Below are 12333 nucleotides of genomic sequence, written 5' to 3'. Positions count from 1 at the left end.
GCACATTGGGCGTGAAGTCTCCTTGAACGCCATTGTATTATGAGAAGATAAGAAAGGCCTTCTTGTCTTTGTGTAACACTGGCAAGCTTGGCCTTCTGTGTTAACATCCCGTGATGTTTTTCTCGCCCACTATTTGGATCAGCATTCTGCGTTTCGTCCGTTTTATTGGCTTGGGTGAGCCACACTGACGGTTCATAAATACTTGTCCTTTTTTACAACCGCTTTGTGACATTAATTAACATTTGTGTTCGCAAAAGCACGATCTGTTTAGTTGGGCAGCCGAGTTTACAAGGTCTTTTGGTATTTGTTTGCTCGGTGCATGTTTCTGTGTTCCCTTTAGAGTTTGTTTAGCTTCCAGGTGGTGGATGGAGAATTCCTGGGATTATAACTGACGTCCAGGAGACAGGGATCCCTTCACCAAGAGACAATGGCCCCTGCGGAAGGTGGACTCTGTAGAATTATATCCCATTGAAGTCAGGATGAAAATCTCCCAACTGTTCATTCCCAAACATTTCAGTCTGAACTAGAAAAGCGAGATTTTTTTTTCTCCAGGCTGTTGGCAACCCTGTTACAGCTGGTTGCCTGTTCAGAAGAATACTGGGCACCATAGTCTACTTCCCTTCCCTGTCCAGATTGGCTTGAAAAGCTGCTTGTTACTAAAGAATGAAGTTTGAATCCAGTGGCACCTTTGAGACCAACAAAGTTTTATGCTAGGTCAGGATGGCCAAAATGTGGCTCTCCAGATGTCCACAGGCTACAATTATCATGAGCCCCTGGCATCTGGAGAGCCACGTTTGGCCACCCTTGGGGTATAAGCCTTTGTGTGCAGGCACATGTCTTCAGGTACCCTGAAACACAAGCCACCAACCATGACGCAGAGACAGAGCGTACCCACCTGAATCTGCTTGTAACTAAATAGGAAACAGGAATGGGTTGGAGAGAAGATGGGAAGAGAGGAAATTAGTGTACAATAAGATCCCCAGCTGCAAACTTAAATGGACTCCGGGGAATGGTAGAGGACAGGAAGGCCTGGAGGATCATTGTCCATGGGGTCGCAATGGGTTGGACACGACTTCGCACATAACAACAACAACAAAATCCCCAGCAAAAGCACAATCCCCTCTTCGTCCCACAACAGGGTTGCAGATCTCCAGGGGGCACCTGGAGTGCAAATCACAACTGATCTGCAGATGGCAAAGATCAGACAAGGGACCTCCAGACTCCCGATTGGGAGGTGGATTTATGGCCTACCCCGCTGTGGTCAACCCCCCTCTGCAAATTCCACCTTCCACAGGATCTACCCCAAATCTCCCGGAGATTCCCAACCCAGAGTTGGTAACCATCTGTTGAAAACTCCCTACAGCTTTCAGGGCATCCCAGTCCTACTCAGAAGTAAGGTCCCTTGAATCCAAGGCCTTACTCCCAAGTAAGAGTTGCGCAGGCTAACATTTCGCCCCCCTCCTAAAAACACCTCCTTATTTGGGTTGTGGACATTTAAAAAGCACTTATCATCATGGCCGGGTTCGCTGCTGAGGCTCACGGGACTTGTAGTTTTTCTCCTTCGGCAGCTGCGCATCACGGGCTTGGGAAAGGCTCCGCCAGGAGCAATCAGAATGGCGCTCCTCGGCAGCGGAATAAGCGGAGCAGGGCATGACGGGAGTCGTAGTCTTAGCAACAACAGTGGCAGTTGCAGCATGCTGGTAGGCGGAAATCCTTCGGACTCTGCTTCCCATAAGCCATCGCGCCGACCGGGCAAGGGGTGCTCTGGAATTAAAGTCCCGAAGAGCGACTAAGGAGGCGACGCTGTAGTTCCCGGCCGGGAGGTGAGTCTCTATAGGGATTATCGAAAGCCCTGGAAGCTGAGCCCAGCCCTAAATCTTTGGGAAGGACAGAGTGGCAGGGCCTCTGGGCATGTGCAGAGTGCTGCCTCTGTCTTGCAGGGGCTGGGCTTTTCTTTCCCTTGCGAGCTTGTTATAGGAGGCAGATTTGCGCCCCCCTCCCCCGAACTCCTCCCAAGGGCGGGCGGAGGGAGGCTTGGGGGAAATGGGGCAGAGGTCCGACGGTGGCTACTAACCGTAATGATGAAAGGGATCCTCCATGTTCAGAGGCACTAGTCCTCAGAACTCCAGTGCCAGGAGGCAACGTCAGGGAAAGGCCTCTGGCTCTAATCCCGATTGTTGGACCTCCAGAGGAAGCGGCTGGCCACTCAGCGAGACAGGATGGTGGACTAAAGGGGCCACTGGTCTGATCCAGCAGGGCTCTTCTGATGCTCGTATGTTGTGGCTTTTCCAGACTCTACGGCCATAGTCTGGTAACTTTAGTCCGTGACAGTTTGCCAGGGACTGAAAATACCAGACCATGACGGCACAGGCCAGAAAACCCACAACGCCCCCTTAACTCAAGTTGACAGTTCTCATCAAGGCTTCGGCCTCTCTGCCCTGTGGCTTGCCCTGCAGAGGAAGTGGCTGGCCACTGTGTGAGGCAGGATGCTGGACTAGATGGACCTCTGGTCTGACCCAGCAGGGCTCCTCTGATGTTCTTATGAAGGCCTCGGCCTCTCTGCCCTGTTGTTGGCCCTCCAGAGGAACTGGTTGGCCACTGTGTGAGACGGGATGCTGGCCTAGATGGACCTCTGGTCTGATCCAGCAGGGCATGTCTTATGTGCTTGTCTTTTACACCAACTTGGAGTGGTTGCTGATTGACTTCCTGGACCAAATCAGATTTTGCCATTTGATCAGAAAAGAGCTGAACAGTCTGGGGTAAGAAGACAAAAAGGATCTCCCTTCTCCTGCTCATCCAAGGAACCCCCCCCCCCCAATCTATATACTTTTGTGATGAGTCTTTACAAGAGACAGGGCCTTGTCTGTGGTGGCACTCGGTATGGCTCTTCTTCTATGACTCTATATTCTGCCTGGCCCGTCTCCTAATGGCTGTCTTCAGAGAAACGAGGACACCTTGTTGTTCTTGTGGGGCCCAATGGCTGTTTCCATTTCTCTTCCAGAGGCAGAGAAGAGATGCCAATGGATGCTTTGCCCATCACGCAAGGGGAGCTGCTGTGCTTGGGCTCTAGTCTAGCTTTCTCCGGCCTGTTCTATTACCTGCACAGAAGGAAAGCCAAGGTGGCCTCCAAGATCCAGGTATGGCCTCAGGAGGCTTCTTTCTCCTTCCCCCTTCTGGAGAAAAAAGAATGACATTTATATAACTGGTTTGAAGGGTTCAAAGGACTAACGCCTTACAATAATCCTGCGAGGTAGGCCTGTTGTACTCCCATATTTTAAGGTTGCACATGTGAAGCAGATTTTCCTCTTCTGTCGTGACGCTGCCAATGAAATCAATTGGCACTGAATTTGGGGAAGCCGAATGCACAATGCATAGAATCACCAAATCATCGTAATGGGCTTGAACTACATGCAGAACAGTACCAGCTAGATATTAAGGGGGAAATTTTCACAGTCTGAGTATTTCAGCAGTGGAAGGGGCTGCCTAAGGAGGTGGTGAGCTCCTCCTTACTGGCAGTCTTCAAGCAGTGGCTGGAGAGATCCTTCTCCTGGATGCTTGAGGCTGATCCTGCACTGAGCAGGGGGTGGGACTAGATGGCCTGCATGGCCCCTTCCCACTCTAGGAGTCAATGAGTCTAGTTCAGCAGTAGAATGGGCTGCCTAAGGAGGCGGTGAACTCCCCCTTCCAGGCGGTCTTTAAGCAGTGGCTGGACAGAGTCTTAGCCCCTCACGCTGGCCGAGAGGATTCTTTGGCCTGATCTGGCATCTAGCAGCCTCCTCATGGCAGCTGGGTGAATTTGCGGCTGTGGGCAGCCCTGATAGGGGTGCTTTACAATTCCTGCCAGCTCCCACCTAAGGCTTCAGTTTGCACTCTTCCTCTCTTGCAGGAGGCCCCGAAGCTTCAGGTGGGTGACGATCTCACCGGCATCCTCTCCGCCACGGGTACGGGCTGCCTGAGCTACGTTGCCATTGAAGGTAAAAGGCCTGCAGGCCTGGGCTCCTTATCCCTTCCTGTACTCTTTGTTGGGGATTCAAAACCAGGAAGGCTCTGCTTTCAGTTCTTCTGTGCAAATCAGGCAAGTGGAAATCCACAGAATCTGGTGCTGGAATTTCGAGCAGGGTTCATTAGAAAAGCCCCCGGTTCAGTCACCTGCGACAAGCAGCAAATTGCTTCCAGGTGAGCCGAGATGACACCTTTGGCAAACTGGATATTTTCAGGGCAGGTTTCCATGGGGTGACCCAAAGCCTTGTTTGGGTGGGTGGACCCTGTTTGGGCATTTCTTGGCTTCACCACAGTCAGATGCCCAACTCAGGATTGGGAAGACAGCCTTTAGCAGAAAGAGTTTTCCTCTTTCATCGCCCCTCCCATAAGAATCCCCATGTAAATTTGAAATTTCACCCAGAGTTTGCGATGGAGTGCATGGCTAATGCTTTGAATGGTCACCCACACAGCTCAGGACCCCAGCTGGCCAGGTTTTGGATTGCCATGACCTTTGATCCCCGGGACGGGGAAGGGATTCATGGCCGAACCTACACGTTCGTTTCCATGGCCAGACGCTTAGGAAAAAACCCTTATCTCGCTGTCTAGGTATAGTCCAGCCGACGGAGGTGGCTCTCTCCAGCCCCTACCACCAGGACCTGTGGGGGGTGATCGACAGACAGGTGCTGAAGGAACACCGGCTGATCTGGAACAGCTTGGCTCGGAGCTGGTGAGCAGGGCTTGGCTGTACCTGGGGGGGGGGGGGGACGGGGACGGAACGGGGGCTGCACCAAGGCAAAACAAAGAGAAGTAACAAAGGGTGCAAAAGAACCTTTCATGGTGGAATAACCCCTCTGTGTTTTGTGTTCAGCTTCATCGGGGGTGGTGGGGGTGGTGTGTGTTTACTTTTAGATACCTTTTCAATTCCTTCCCATGTCACACTTAAAACAGGTATTGGAAAAGTATCTAAAAGTAAATCTCCCCCTCCCCCGACAAAGCTGAATGCAAAATGCAGAGGGCAGGTGGTGCCAAACTGTGCCTCTCCAGATGTCCACGGACTACAATTCCCATGAGCCCCTGGCAGCATTTGCTGGCTCTCAGGAACTGAACTCCATGGACATCTGGAGAGCCGCAGTTTGGCCATCCCTGGCAGAGGAATTATTCCACCCTGAAATATTATTTTCTTTTTGCACCAGAATCCAATCAGAATCATAAAGAGCTAGAAGAGACCCCAGAGGGCCACCCAGTCCAGCCCCCCCTCCCCCCACCGTCTCAGGGCCTTACAAACCACACACTCTGACAGGTGCTCCTCTAGTCTCCTAAAACCTTCCAATGAAGGAGACTCCACCATCCTCTGAGGCAGCATACGCCATCTCCGAACAGCCCTCGCCTTCAGAAAATGCTTTCTGATATTTAAGTGGAACCTCCTTTCCTGTATGAAGACCATTTGTATGTCGGGGGGGCAGGGGGGATTCTGGGAACAGCCCCCTTCCCTGACCTCTTCCATCGCAGGCCTTTTGGGCATGGCTGCTTTAGGAAGCCGTTTGAAGGAGCCAATGGCTTGTGCCGTGAGCTTATGCCATGAGCGCCTTCCACTGTCCCTTCACTCTCTGTACCCATTCAGTCCTGTTCCAGGGGTTGGGCTTCCCTGCAAGCCCCCTGTGTGTTGCTTAGTCACAGCCCACTTATGACAATCCGGTAGGATTTTCAAGACGTTCACAGGGGGTTTGCCATGGGCTCCTCTGCAGAGCAACTCTGGACGTTCCCATCCAAGGACTAGCTAGGCCCAGCCTCGCTTAGCTTCTGACTAGTTAGGCCGTCCAGGGCAGGGCAGGTGGGCATATGTAGGGATTTAAAGATGAAAGTCAAATGAATACCCAAATCCCCCTGGCTGGATTTGTGGCTCCTAAATAGCTTCTTACTTTAATTTATAGAAAGGCTTAGACCGAATCAGACTGTTGATCCGTCAAAGGCTGTATTGTCTTTTCAGACTGGCGGGGGCTCTCCGGGGTCTCAGCACCTCCTGCCTGACCCTTAACTGGAAATGCCGGCCATTGGGGACTTCTGTACACCTGGCAGATGTTCTGCCACTCTTTGCCCCCTCCGCTGAGCTCTGGGGCACGAGAAGAAGTACAGTTTATAAGTTAAGGCAGTGTGAGCCATCTGTAGTATGGAGCAACCCCCCACCCCGGGGACCATCCATGGTACGGAGCAAATCTCCAGGAAACGCCTGTGGTATGGGGTGAAACCCCCCACCCCGGAACCATCTGTGATACAGAGAAAACCTTACACACACCCCAGACCATCTGTGGTACGGAGAAAATCTCTAGGGAACATCCGTGGTGCAGAGTGAAACCCACTCACCCCCGGACCATCCGTGATACAGAGCAAACCCCACCCCCAGACCATCTGTGGCATGGAGCAAATTTGCAGGGAACGCCCGTGGTACAGAGATACATCCGTGATACAGAGAAAAACCCCTCCCTCCCCCTGACCATCCGTGGTCTGGAGAAAATCTCCAGGGAATGTCCATGGTATACAATGTAACCCCACCTCGGACTATCCGGGAGGTCAGAGCAAACCCAGGACAATCCCTCAGGCTGGGTTTGTGGCTCTTTGCAACTCTATGGGAATGGCCGTGCTTTGACTTCCTGCTCTTGCCGCTCTGTTCCCGTTGCAGGACGGACAGCGAGCGGGTGGTGCTGGAGCAGGTGCACACGGCCCCCTTTGTCTTGGCGTCCCCCGGTGGCAAGGCGGCGGGGCCGGTGGTCGTGGAGTCCCCGCTCCATGCCATCGAGCTGCCCTTGGAGACGGTGTACGAGCGCTTCCAGCAGACCTCCCACGGCTTCAAGGACCTCCTGGGCCACTACCTGAGCGGGGAGAAGCCCAAAGGTTTTCTGGAGACAGAAGAGATGCTCTTGGTTGGGAGCAGCCTCACCGGCATCGGGGAGCTGGCCCTGCACCCGGACGGCTCCCTCCATCTCCAGCCCCCTGCCGACGGCTCCGGCTACTTCCTGTGCTTGGGTGACTGGCAGGCACTGCTGGACGAGCTGCAGTCGGCCAGCAGTTTCTGGAAGTGGGCCACTCTGTTGTGTGGCCTGGTGGCAGCCACTGTCCTCCTGCGTGCCCTCTGCCGGGCATACCGGCGCCACCGGCTCAAGCAGGAGGAGGAAAACGAGCGGCGGGCGTTCGAAGATCTCCGGAGCCACGAGGAGCCGGTCTCGGAGACCGGCGAAGAGCCGCCGACCAGCGTCTGTGTCATCTGCCTCGCCGAGCCCCGGCAGTGCGTCCTGCTCCCCTGCGGCCATGTCTGCTGCTGCTTCCGCTGCTTCCAGGCCTTGCCCCGCCGAACCTGCCCCATCTGCAGGAGCCCCATCGACCGCGTGGTCCCCCTCTATCAGGCCTGATGAGGCAGAGCTCGAGCGCCCTCTAGAGGCCTGTGGAGAGGAGCACACACCGCCCTGCCCCTTCCTCGTCCCTGGGTGGTGCTTCCGGACCTGCTGTTGTGAGAAAGACCCCTGCAGTTCCCGGGGTGACCTTAAATCTGGCAGTCTCGGAGATCTGCACAAATGAACGGGGGCTTTAATATTTGTTCCACGGATCGCAGGGAGGGGCAAAGAGTTCCCCAGAGATGTTTGGATCGACATGCAGACAAAGGGACCGTAAAGACTTTGGGGAATGAACAACTTTACGCCATCCTCTCCCTTCCTTGCCATGCGACCTCACAGATACAGGGCAAAGTTCTGTTCTGAGCTGACCTCCCGGAGGGAGGCTGGCAGCTCTTGGCCTCCATGCCGGAGCTCCGAGGAAGGAGGAGCCTCGTCCTTTGCCTTCCTCCTGGCAGAGGAACCCCCCCAGTTCTCATGTCGTCCCATACATTAGAGTTTTATTTTTGTAATGCATCTGTAGCGCAGCAGGGATTTTGTCGCAGGCTCCTGCTAGGGGGCTGCTTGGGCAACAGGGTAGGAGATTTTACTGTATCCTCCACACTCGATATCTGCCTTGGGGCCGTTCAGAGACAACAGGGCTATGAGGCCGGGCTTCTGACCAAGCCAGTCTCGGAGAAGATCGTTGGGGGATCAGCATGAAGCCAATGCGCTCTTGCAGGCAGCTTGATGCAGCATGTGCCAATATTTCCGTCCTCTCCAGCCTGAATCTCTCCTGGGTGCAATTTGACCCACGCGGCTCTCGGAGCGAGCTCTGGGCAATTCCTTTCTTGGGAGCCAAATGGATGCTGAACTGTCTTCTCCGTTGAATGTGAAGTTCTGCTGGCAGGTGCCCCGCCGGATCTCGGCCAGCCTCAGACACTTTCCCCTGCCTTTCGAGACAATCAGTGCAGTCTTGGACGAACGGACCGGAGGGCTATACGGTGCGATCGGCTTCTGGGACGCTGCCGAGGAACGTTCTGCCTCAGCCTCCACCCTTCAGACCGTCGGCATCACTGAGCTCGGCCTAAGCAGGCGAAGGAGATCCTTGGTTTTTCTTAGCCTTGCCCACGGGTAGGTTGGGCTGGCATATCGGTGCGTGTCCTCCTTCGAGGATGCCCGGAATGCATTGTGGTCCGTATCCAGAGGTACCACCACCAACGGCTGTTGAAAGGAAGGAAGAGGACATGGGAGAACTGGGAGGGGAGCCTCTTATCTTCATACAGGAGGTGGCTGATGGAGTGAGGCAGTGTCCAGTGTACCCCCCCCCCCCGTACACAGGTCTTCTGTTTTCTCCCTGTACTCCTCCTGTCTGAGGCAAAGCCTGGCTCTCGCCATGAAACTCAAGGCAGAGGCGCTGAGCAGCTGCCTTGCTGGCTGCCGGCGCTCATCCACCGGCTCTGCGCTGCAGGGCACCTTCTGCTGGCAGAGAGTGGTTCTTGATCAGGCGATGGGAAAGCAGCCTGCCTACCTGGGCTCAAAGCTCTCTGAGCTCTGAGTCCCTGTTTTATTGCAGGAGGGTAGTGGAATGGCTGCCCTCTCTTCTGAGGCTGTTCCTATGGTGATACTCCCTCCCCCCCCCCTCATTGCTAGAGCGGATTGGCTGGCCGCCTTTCATGAAGACGGGCTGGGAGGAATCTGGCCAAGGGATCTCCCTTCGCCACGAGGCGGATGGCAGGAGAGGAAGTCCAGCGGCAGACATGACCCCCCCTCTTTGGGCCAGATAAATGGGTACTCGGATATGCCGGTTCATTTGCTGCACTCAACCATCCCTATTTGCCATTTCAGGGGCTGCGCTCCTCTTGGTTTTCTGGAGGAGTGAGGTGTCTGCCGCCCCAATCTGGCAATCCCCCTTAGTGTTAATGGAGCACAGAAGATTGCCTTCCTCTGCGCCAGGGTCTTCCTTTTCAGTCTCCCTTGTAAGAAGCATCTTTGGGCCTTGATGGCCCTTGAAGGAAGTGGCATAGAAATCAGCTGGAAGGGGGGAGGCAGAAGGAGAGAATGGCAGCGGCATTCAGCTGAGCAGGGGGTAGGAGCTCACTGCCCCCTGCTGGAGCTGGAGGAAAATCCTCAGCCAATGCAGCCTTGGCTCAGCAGTCCTTTCCCACTTGGATCAAGGCGGGAGGTTGTATACGCCCACCCCCCAGAACTGAAATAAATAATGCAATGGATTCCCTTTTGCCAAAGCCTGTGGAATTTTTTAAAAAGTCACTTTTACAGCACACGTGAACCCCTTGTAAGCCTTGTCTTTGAAAGAAGGCTCTTGATTATTTCTCACTTAAACTTTTGTTCTGCCCTCTCTTGCTGGACCCAGCAACACAATTGAAATCACACGGAATTCCGAAACCACTATAAAATCTAAATTGAATTGAAATTTCCAGGTAGATTAACTCTAATGTTGCCCCTAAAAATTCCCATTACAGGATGGGGGGGGGGAAGTTTGTGATGTAAACCTCCCTAAAGAGCATAGTTCGACCGGCGCAAGTAGAGAGATCCATGCGATCAGACACTCATCATTCAATGATTCTTCCTTCTCCACGGGGTAGCTTCCCACTTTAGCAGCCTGGCATGCCACAGATTTGTTGAGAGAAGATTCACTCTGGAGGCAATCCCGTCTGCCTCCAGCAGGTGGCGAAAGAGGACTGGGTTGGTCTGCCCCCTACAGGGCGGAGGGAGTCGGATGTCTATAGACGCTTCTTTGCATCCATCACTGCAAAACACGCACACACCCCAAAAAAGAGGAAAATCCTTTCATTAGACTAAAAAAGACAGGAAGAGTTGAGGCAGCTCGGAGCAGTTCCGGCAGACGAGTGGCCGGAGTGAATCACTTGCCAACCCCCGCTGCGTTAAAATAAATAAGGGAACAAAGATCAGGAGACAGAGGGCTGTCCTTTGGTTTCTCCAGCGACTGGGCAAGGCGGGTTGGCCGTGCGAGTCTGCCTGTAGCAGCACCTTGAAGACTAACACAATTTGTGGCAGTCCCTGCTCACTTCTCGAAAGCTGTACCTGGAGAGGTGAGCAGTGACTCACAGAAGCTCCTACCCGGCTGCAAATTTTGTTAGGCTTTCGGGTGTTGCCAGACTCTTGATCTTTCCCACTGTGGGGTCTCTGATGCGGGGTATCTTGCAGGGCCCGAATTAAAGAGGATGGGAGCATTGCGTTGGGGGGGGTGTGTGTTGGTGTTTCTCCTCCCCCGAGCATCCACATGGCGAGCCTCGATGTTTTTGTAGTCCTGTTGTAAATGTGTGTGTGTGTGTTTGTGCAGACCGGCCTTCTGCTTTGCTGACTCACTCGCTGGCTGAGTCACCCACTCTTACGGGGAGGTGGGTGGGGGAGAGAGTCATGAAATGGTTGGGGACTTCCTGATGAGGCATGAGGCCTGGATTTTGGTGCGCGGACCTAGATCGGGGCGGACCGATTAGCTGACAGAACAGGAGACCTGCAAACGGATCTCCCTAGCGCTGTGGATCCAGGGGAGCGTAAACTGGGGAGGGAGTCTCGGCTGAACTGGGAGCGCGGGAGGTGGGCAGCAGCAGGCTGGGATGCCCATCAAGACTGGTTTTGCAGGCAGAAGGTCTCTAAGTGCACCACTGGCCATTCAGTTTGGGGAGGGGAGGGGAGGAGATGGTATTCACCTTTCCCTCCCAGGTTCATTTTGCTGACCTCAGACAACACCCCCCCCCCCATATACACACACACAAACACACATACACATCCCTGTCTGATCTTCGGCTTGTGGTTCTGCCGAACTGGGCAGGTAATACTGGTAGAATCTTATGCCAATGAAGTTACTCTGACTCTACTGGCAGAGCAGGGATCCCCGGTATGGCACCTGCAGGAGACGGCACCTTCCTTGGTGCCGAATGTTTTCAGTAAGCGGGTGGGACCAAGCGGGTCTTTTGCCCCGCAAGGCTTCCGATTGGCCATTGGAGATTTGATTGGCGAGGGAGATTAAAAAAAAAACAAAAAACAGGCTTTGGCAGCAGCTGCCACCACAGTGCAAGGGACAGAGGGGAGAAACAATCTTGAAATGAAGAAGACCAAGAGTGGTGGTTTATACCCCGCTTTTCACTGCCCGAAGGAGTCCCAAAGCGGTTTACAAACAACTTTCTCTTCCTCTCCCCACAACAGACACCCTGTGAGGTAGATGAGGCTGAGAGAGCTCTAAGAGAACTGGGACTAGCCCAAGGTCACCCAGCTGGCTGCATGTGGAGGAGGAGTGGGGAACCCAACCTGGGTCTCGAGATTGAAGTCCGGGGCTCTTCGACCACTGTGCCACGCTGGCCTGCAGTGCCCAGTGCTTGCAGAAGGGAAGGAAGTCTTTTTCACTCGCGTGTTGTAAACAGACTTGAAGCAGTGTTGTCAGGATGCAGGCCCAGGGCCCAGGGCCGTAAAGTTTGGTACATGTGCTGTCCAAGACCAACTGACTAGGAACCTGGCAAGAGAGCCGTTTTATATATTCCTTTCCCAAAAATCTGTATGTGAGGGGGATGGGATGCGTGCCCCGAAGTGGTTAAATAGATCTCACGCTAGCAAGAAATTTCCAGTTCGGTGCACATCTGATCCGAGAGATATTTTTACATCTCGTGCTTAAGGATGAAGCGCCGGCGTTCATGTTCAGGAAAGGGCAGGAGGCTGGCGAAGCAGTGAAAAAATTGCACATGATGCTTTAGGAGAGTTACATTTTTTTTCTGGGCACCTGGGGACTGCGGAAGAGGAGTGAATCTGTGCAGTGCCCCTTCTGACCCTGCCTTTCTCCCTAGTGGCTTGCAAAATCGTTTCCCCTTCCTCCTCTGTCTTGTCTTCACAACCACCTTGCAAGGTGGGTTAAGCTGAGAGCACATGAGTCATCTGAGGTCACTCGGCAAAGGTTCTGTGGCAGAGCAAGGATTCGAACCTGGATCTCCCCAATTCTAATGCAGCACTCTAA

General features: G+C 53.8%; 1 protein-coding gene across 2 annotated transcripts; it reads left to right on the top strand.

Moving 5' to 3' along the window:
* The first annotated feature begins 1688 nt into the window (after positions 1 to 1688).
* On the top strand, positions 1689 to 9583 carry LOC143842906 (mitochondrial ubiquitin ligase activator of nfkb 1-A-like). 2 transcript variants are annotated; one of them, XM_077348220.1, is made up of 5 exons: positions 1689 to 1823; positions 3002 to 3137; positions 3887 to 3974; positions 4588 to 4708; positions 6659 to 9583. In XM_077348220.1, the coding sequence occupies exons 2-5, from the start codon at positions 3015 to 3017 to the stop codon at positions 7383 to 7385; spliced, it is 1059 nt and encodes a 352-aa protein (XP_077204335.1). In that variant the 5' UTR covers positions 1689 to 1823; positions 3002 to 3014; the 3' UTR covers positions 7386 to 9583. The 2 variants fall into 2 exon arrangements, with proteins under 2 accessions (XP_077204335.1, XP_077204334.1); XM_077348219.1 differs by lacking the exon at positions 1689 to 1823 and adding an exon at positions 2534 to 2759.
* Positions 9584 to 12333: the final 2750 nt, after the last annotated feature.

The sequence above is a fragment of the Paroedura picta genome, chromosome 8 (assembly GCF_049243985.1).
Source record: "Paroedura picta isolate Pp20150507F chromosome 8, Ppicta_v3.0, whole genome shotgun sequence".
Taxonomy (NCBI): Eukaryota; Metazoa; Chordata; class Lepidosauria; order Squamata; family Gekkonidae; genus Paroedura; species Paroedura picta.
The sequence above is the reverse complement of the archived record's forward strand: the minus strand, read 5'-3'. Positions and strand labels throughout refer to the sequence as shown.

What these genes read in the sequence shown, in the direction of transcription:
- LOC143842906 (XM_077348219.1), top strand. Translation starts at nt 2,542, where the DNA reads ATGAAGGCCTCGGCCTCTCTGCCCTGTTGTTGGCCCTCCAGAGGAACT. An exon ending in AAAGAGCTGAACAGTCTGGG is followed by an intron (nt 2,760 to 3,001) that starts GTAAGAAGACAA and finishes TTTCTCTTCCAG; the next exon opens with AGGCAGAGAAGAGATGCCAA. An exon ending in GAGCTACGTTGCCATTGAAG is followed by an intron (nt 3,975 to 4,587) that starts GTAAAAGGCCTG and finishes CTCGCTGTCTAG; the next exon opens with GTATAGTCCAGCCGACGGAG.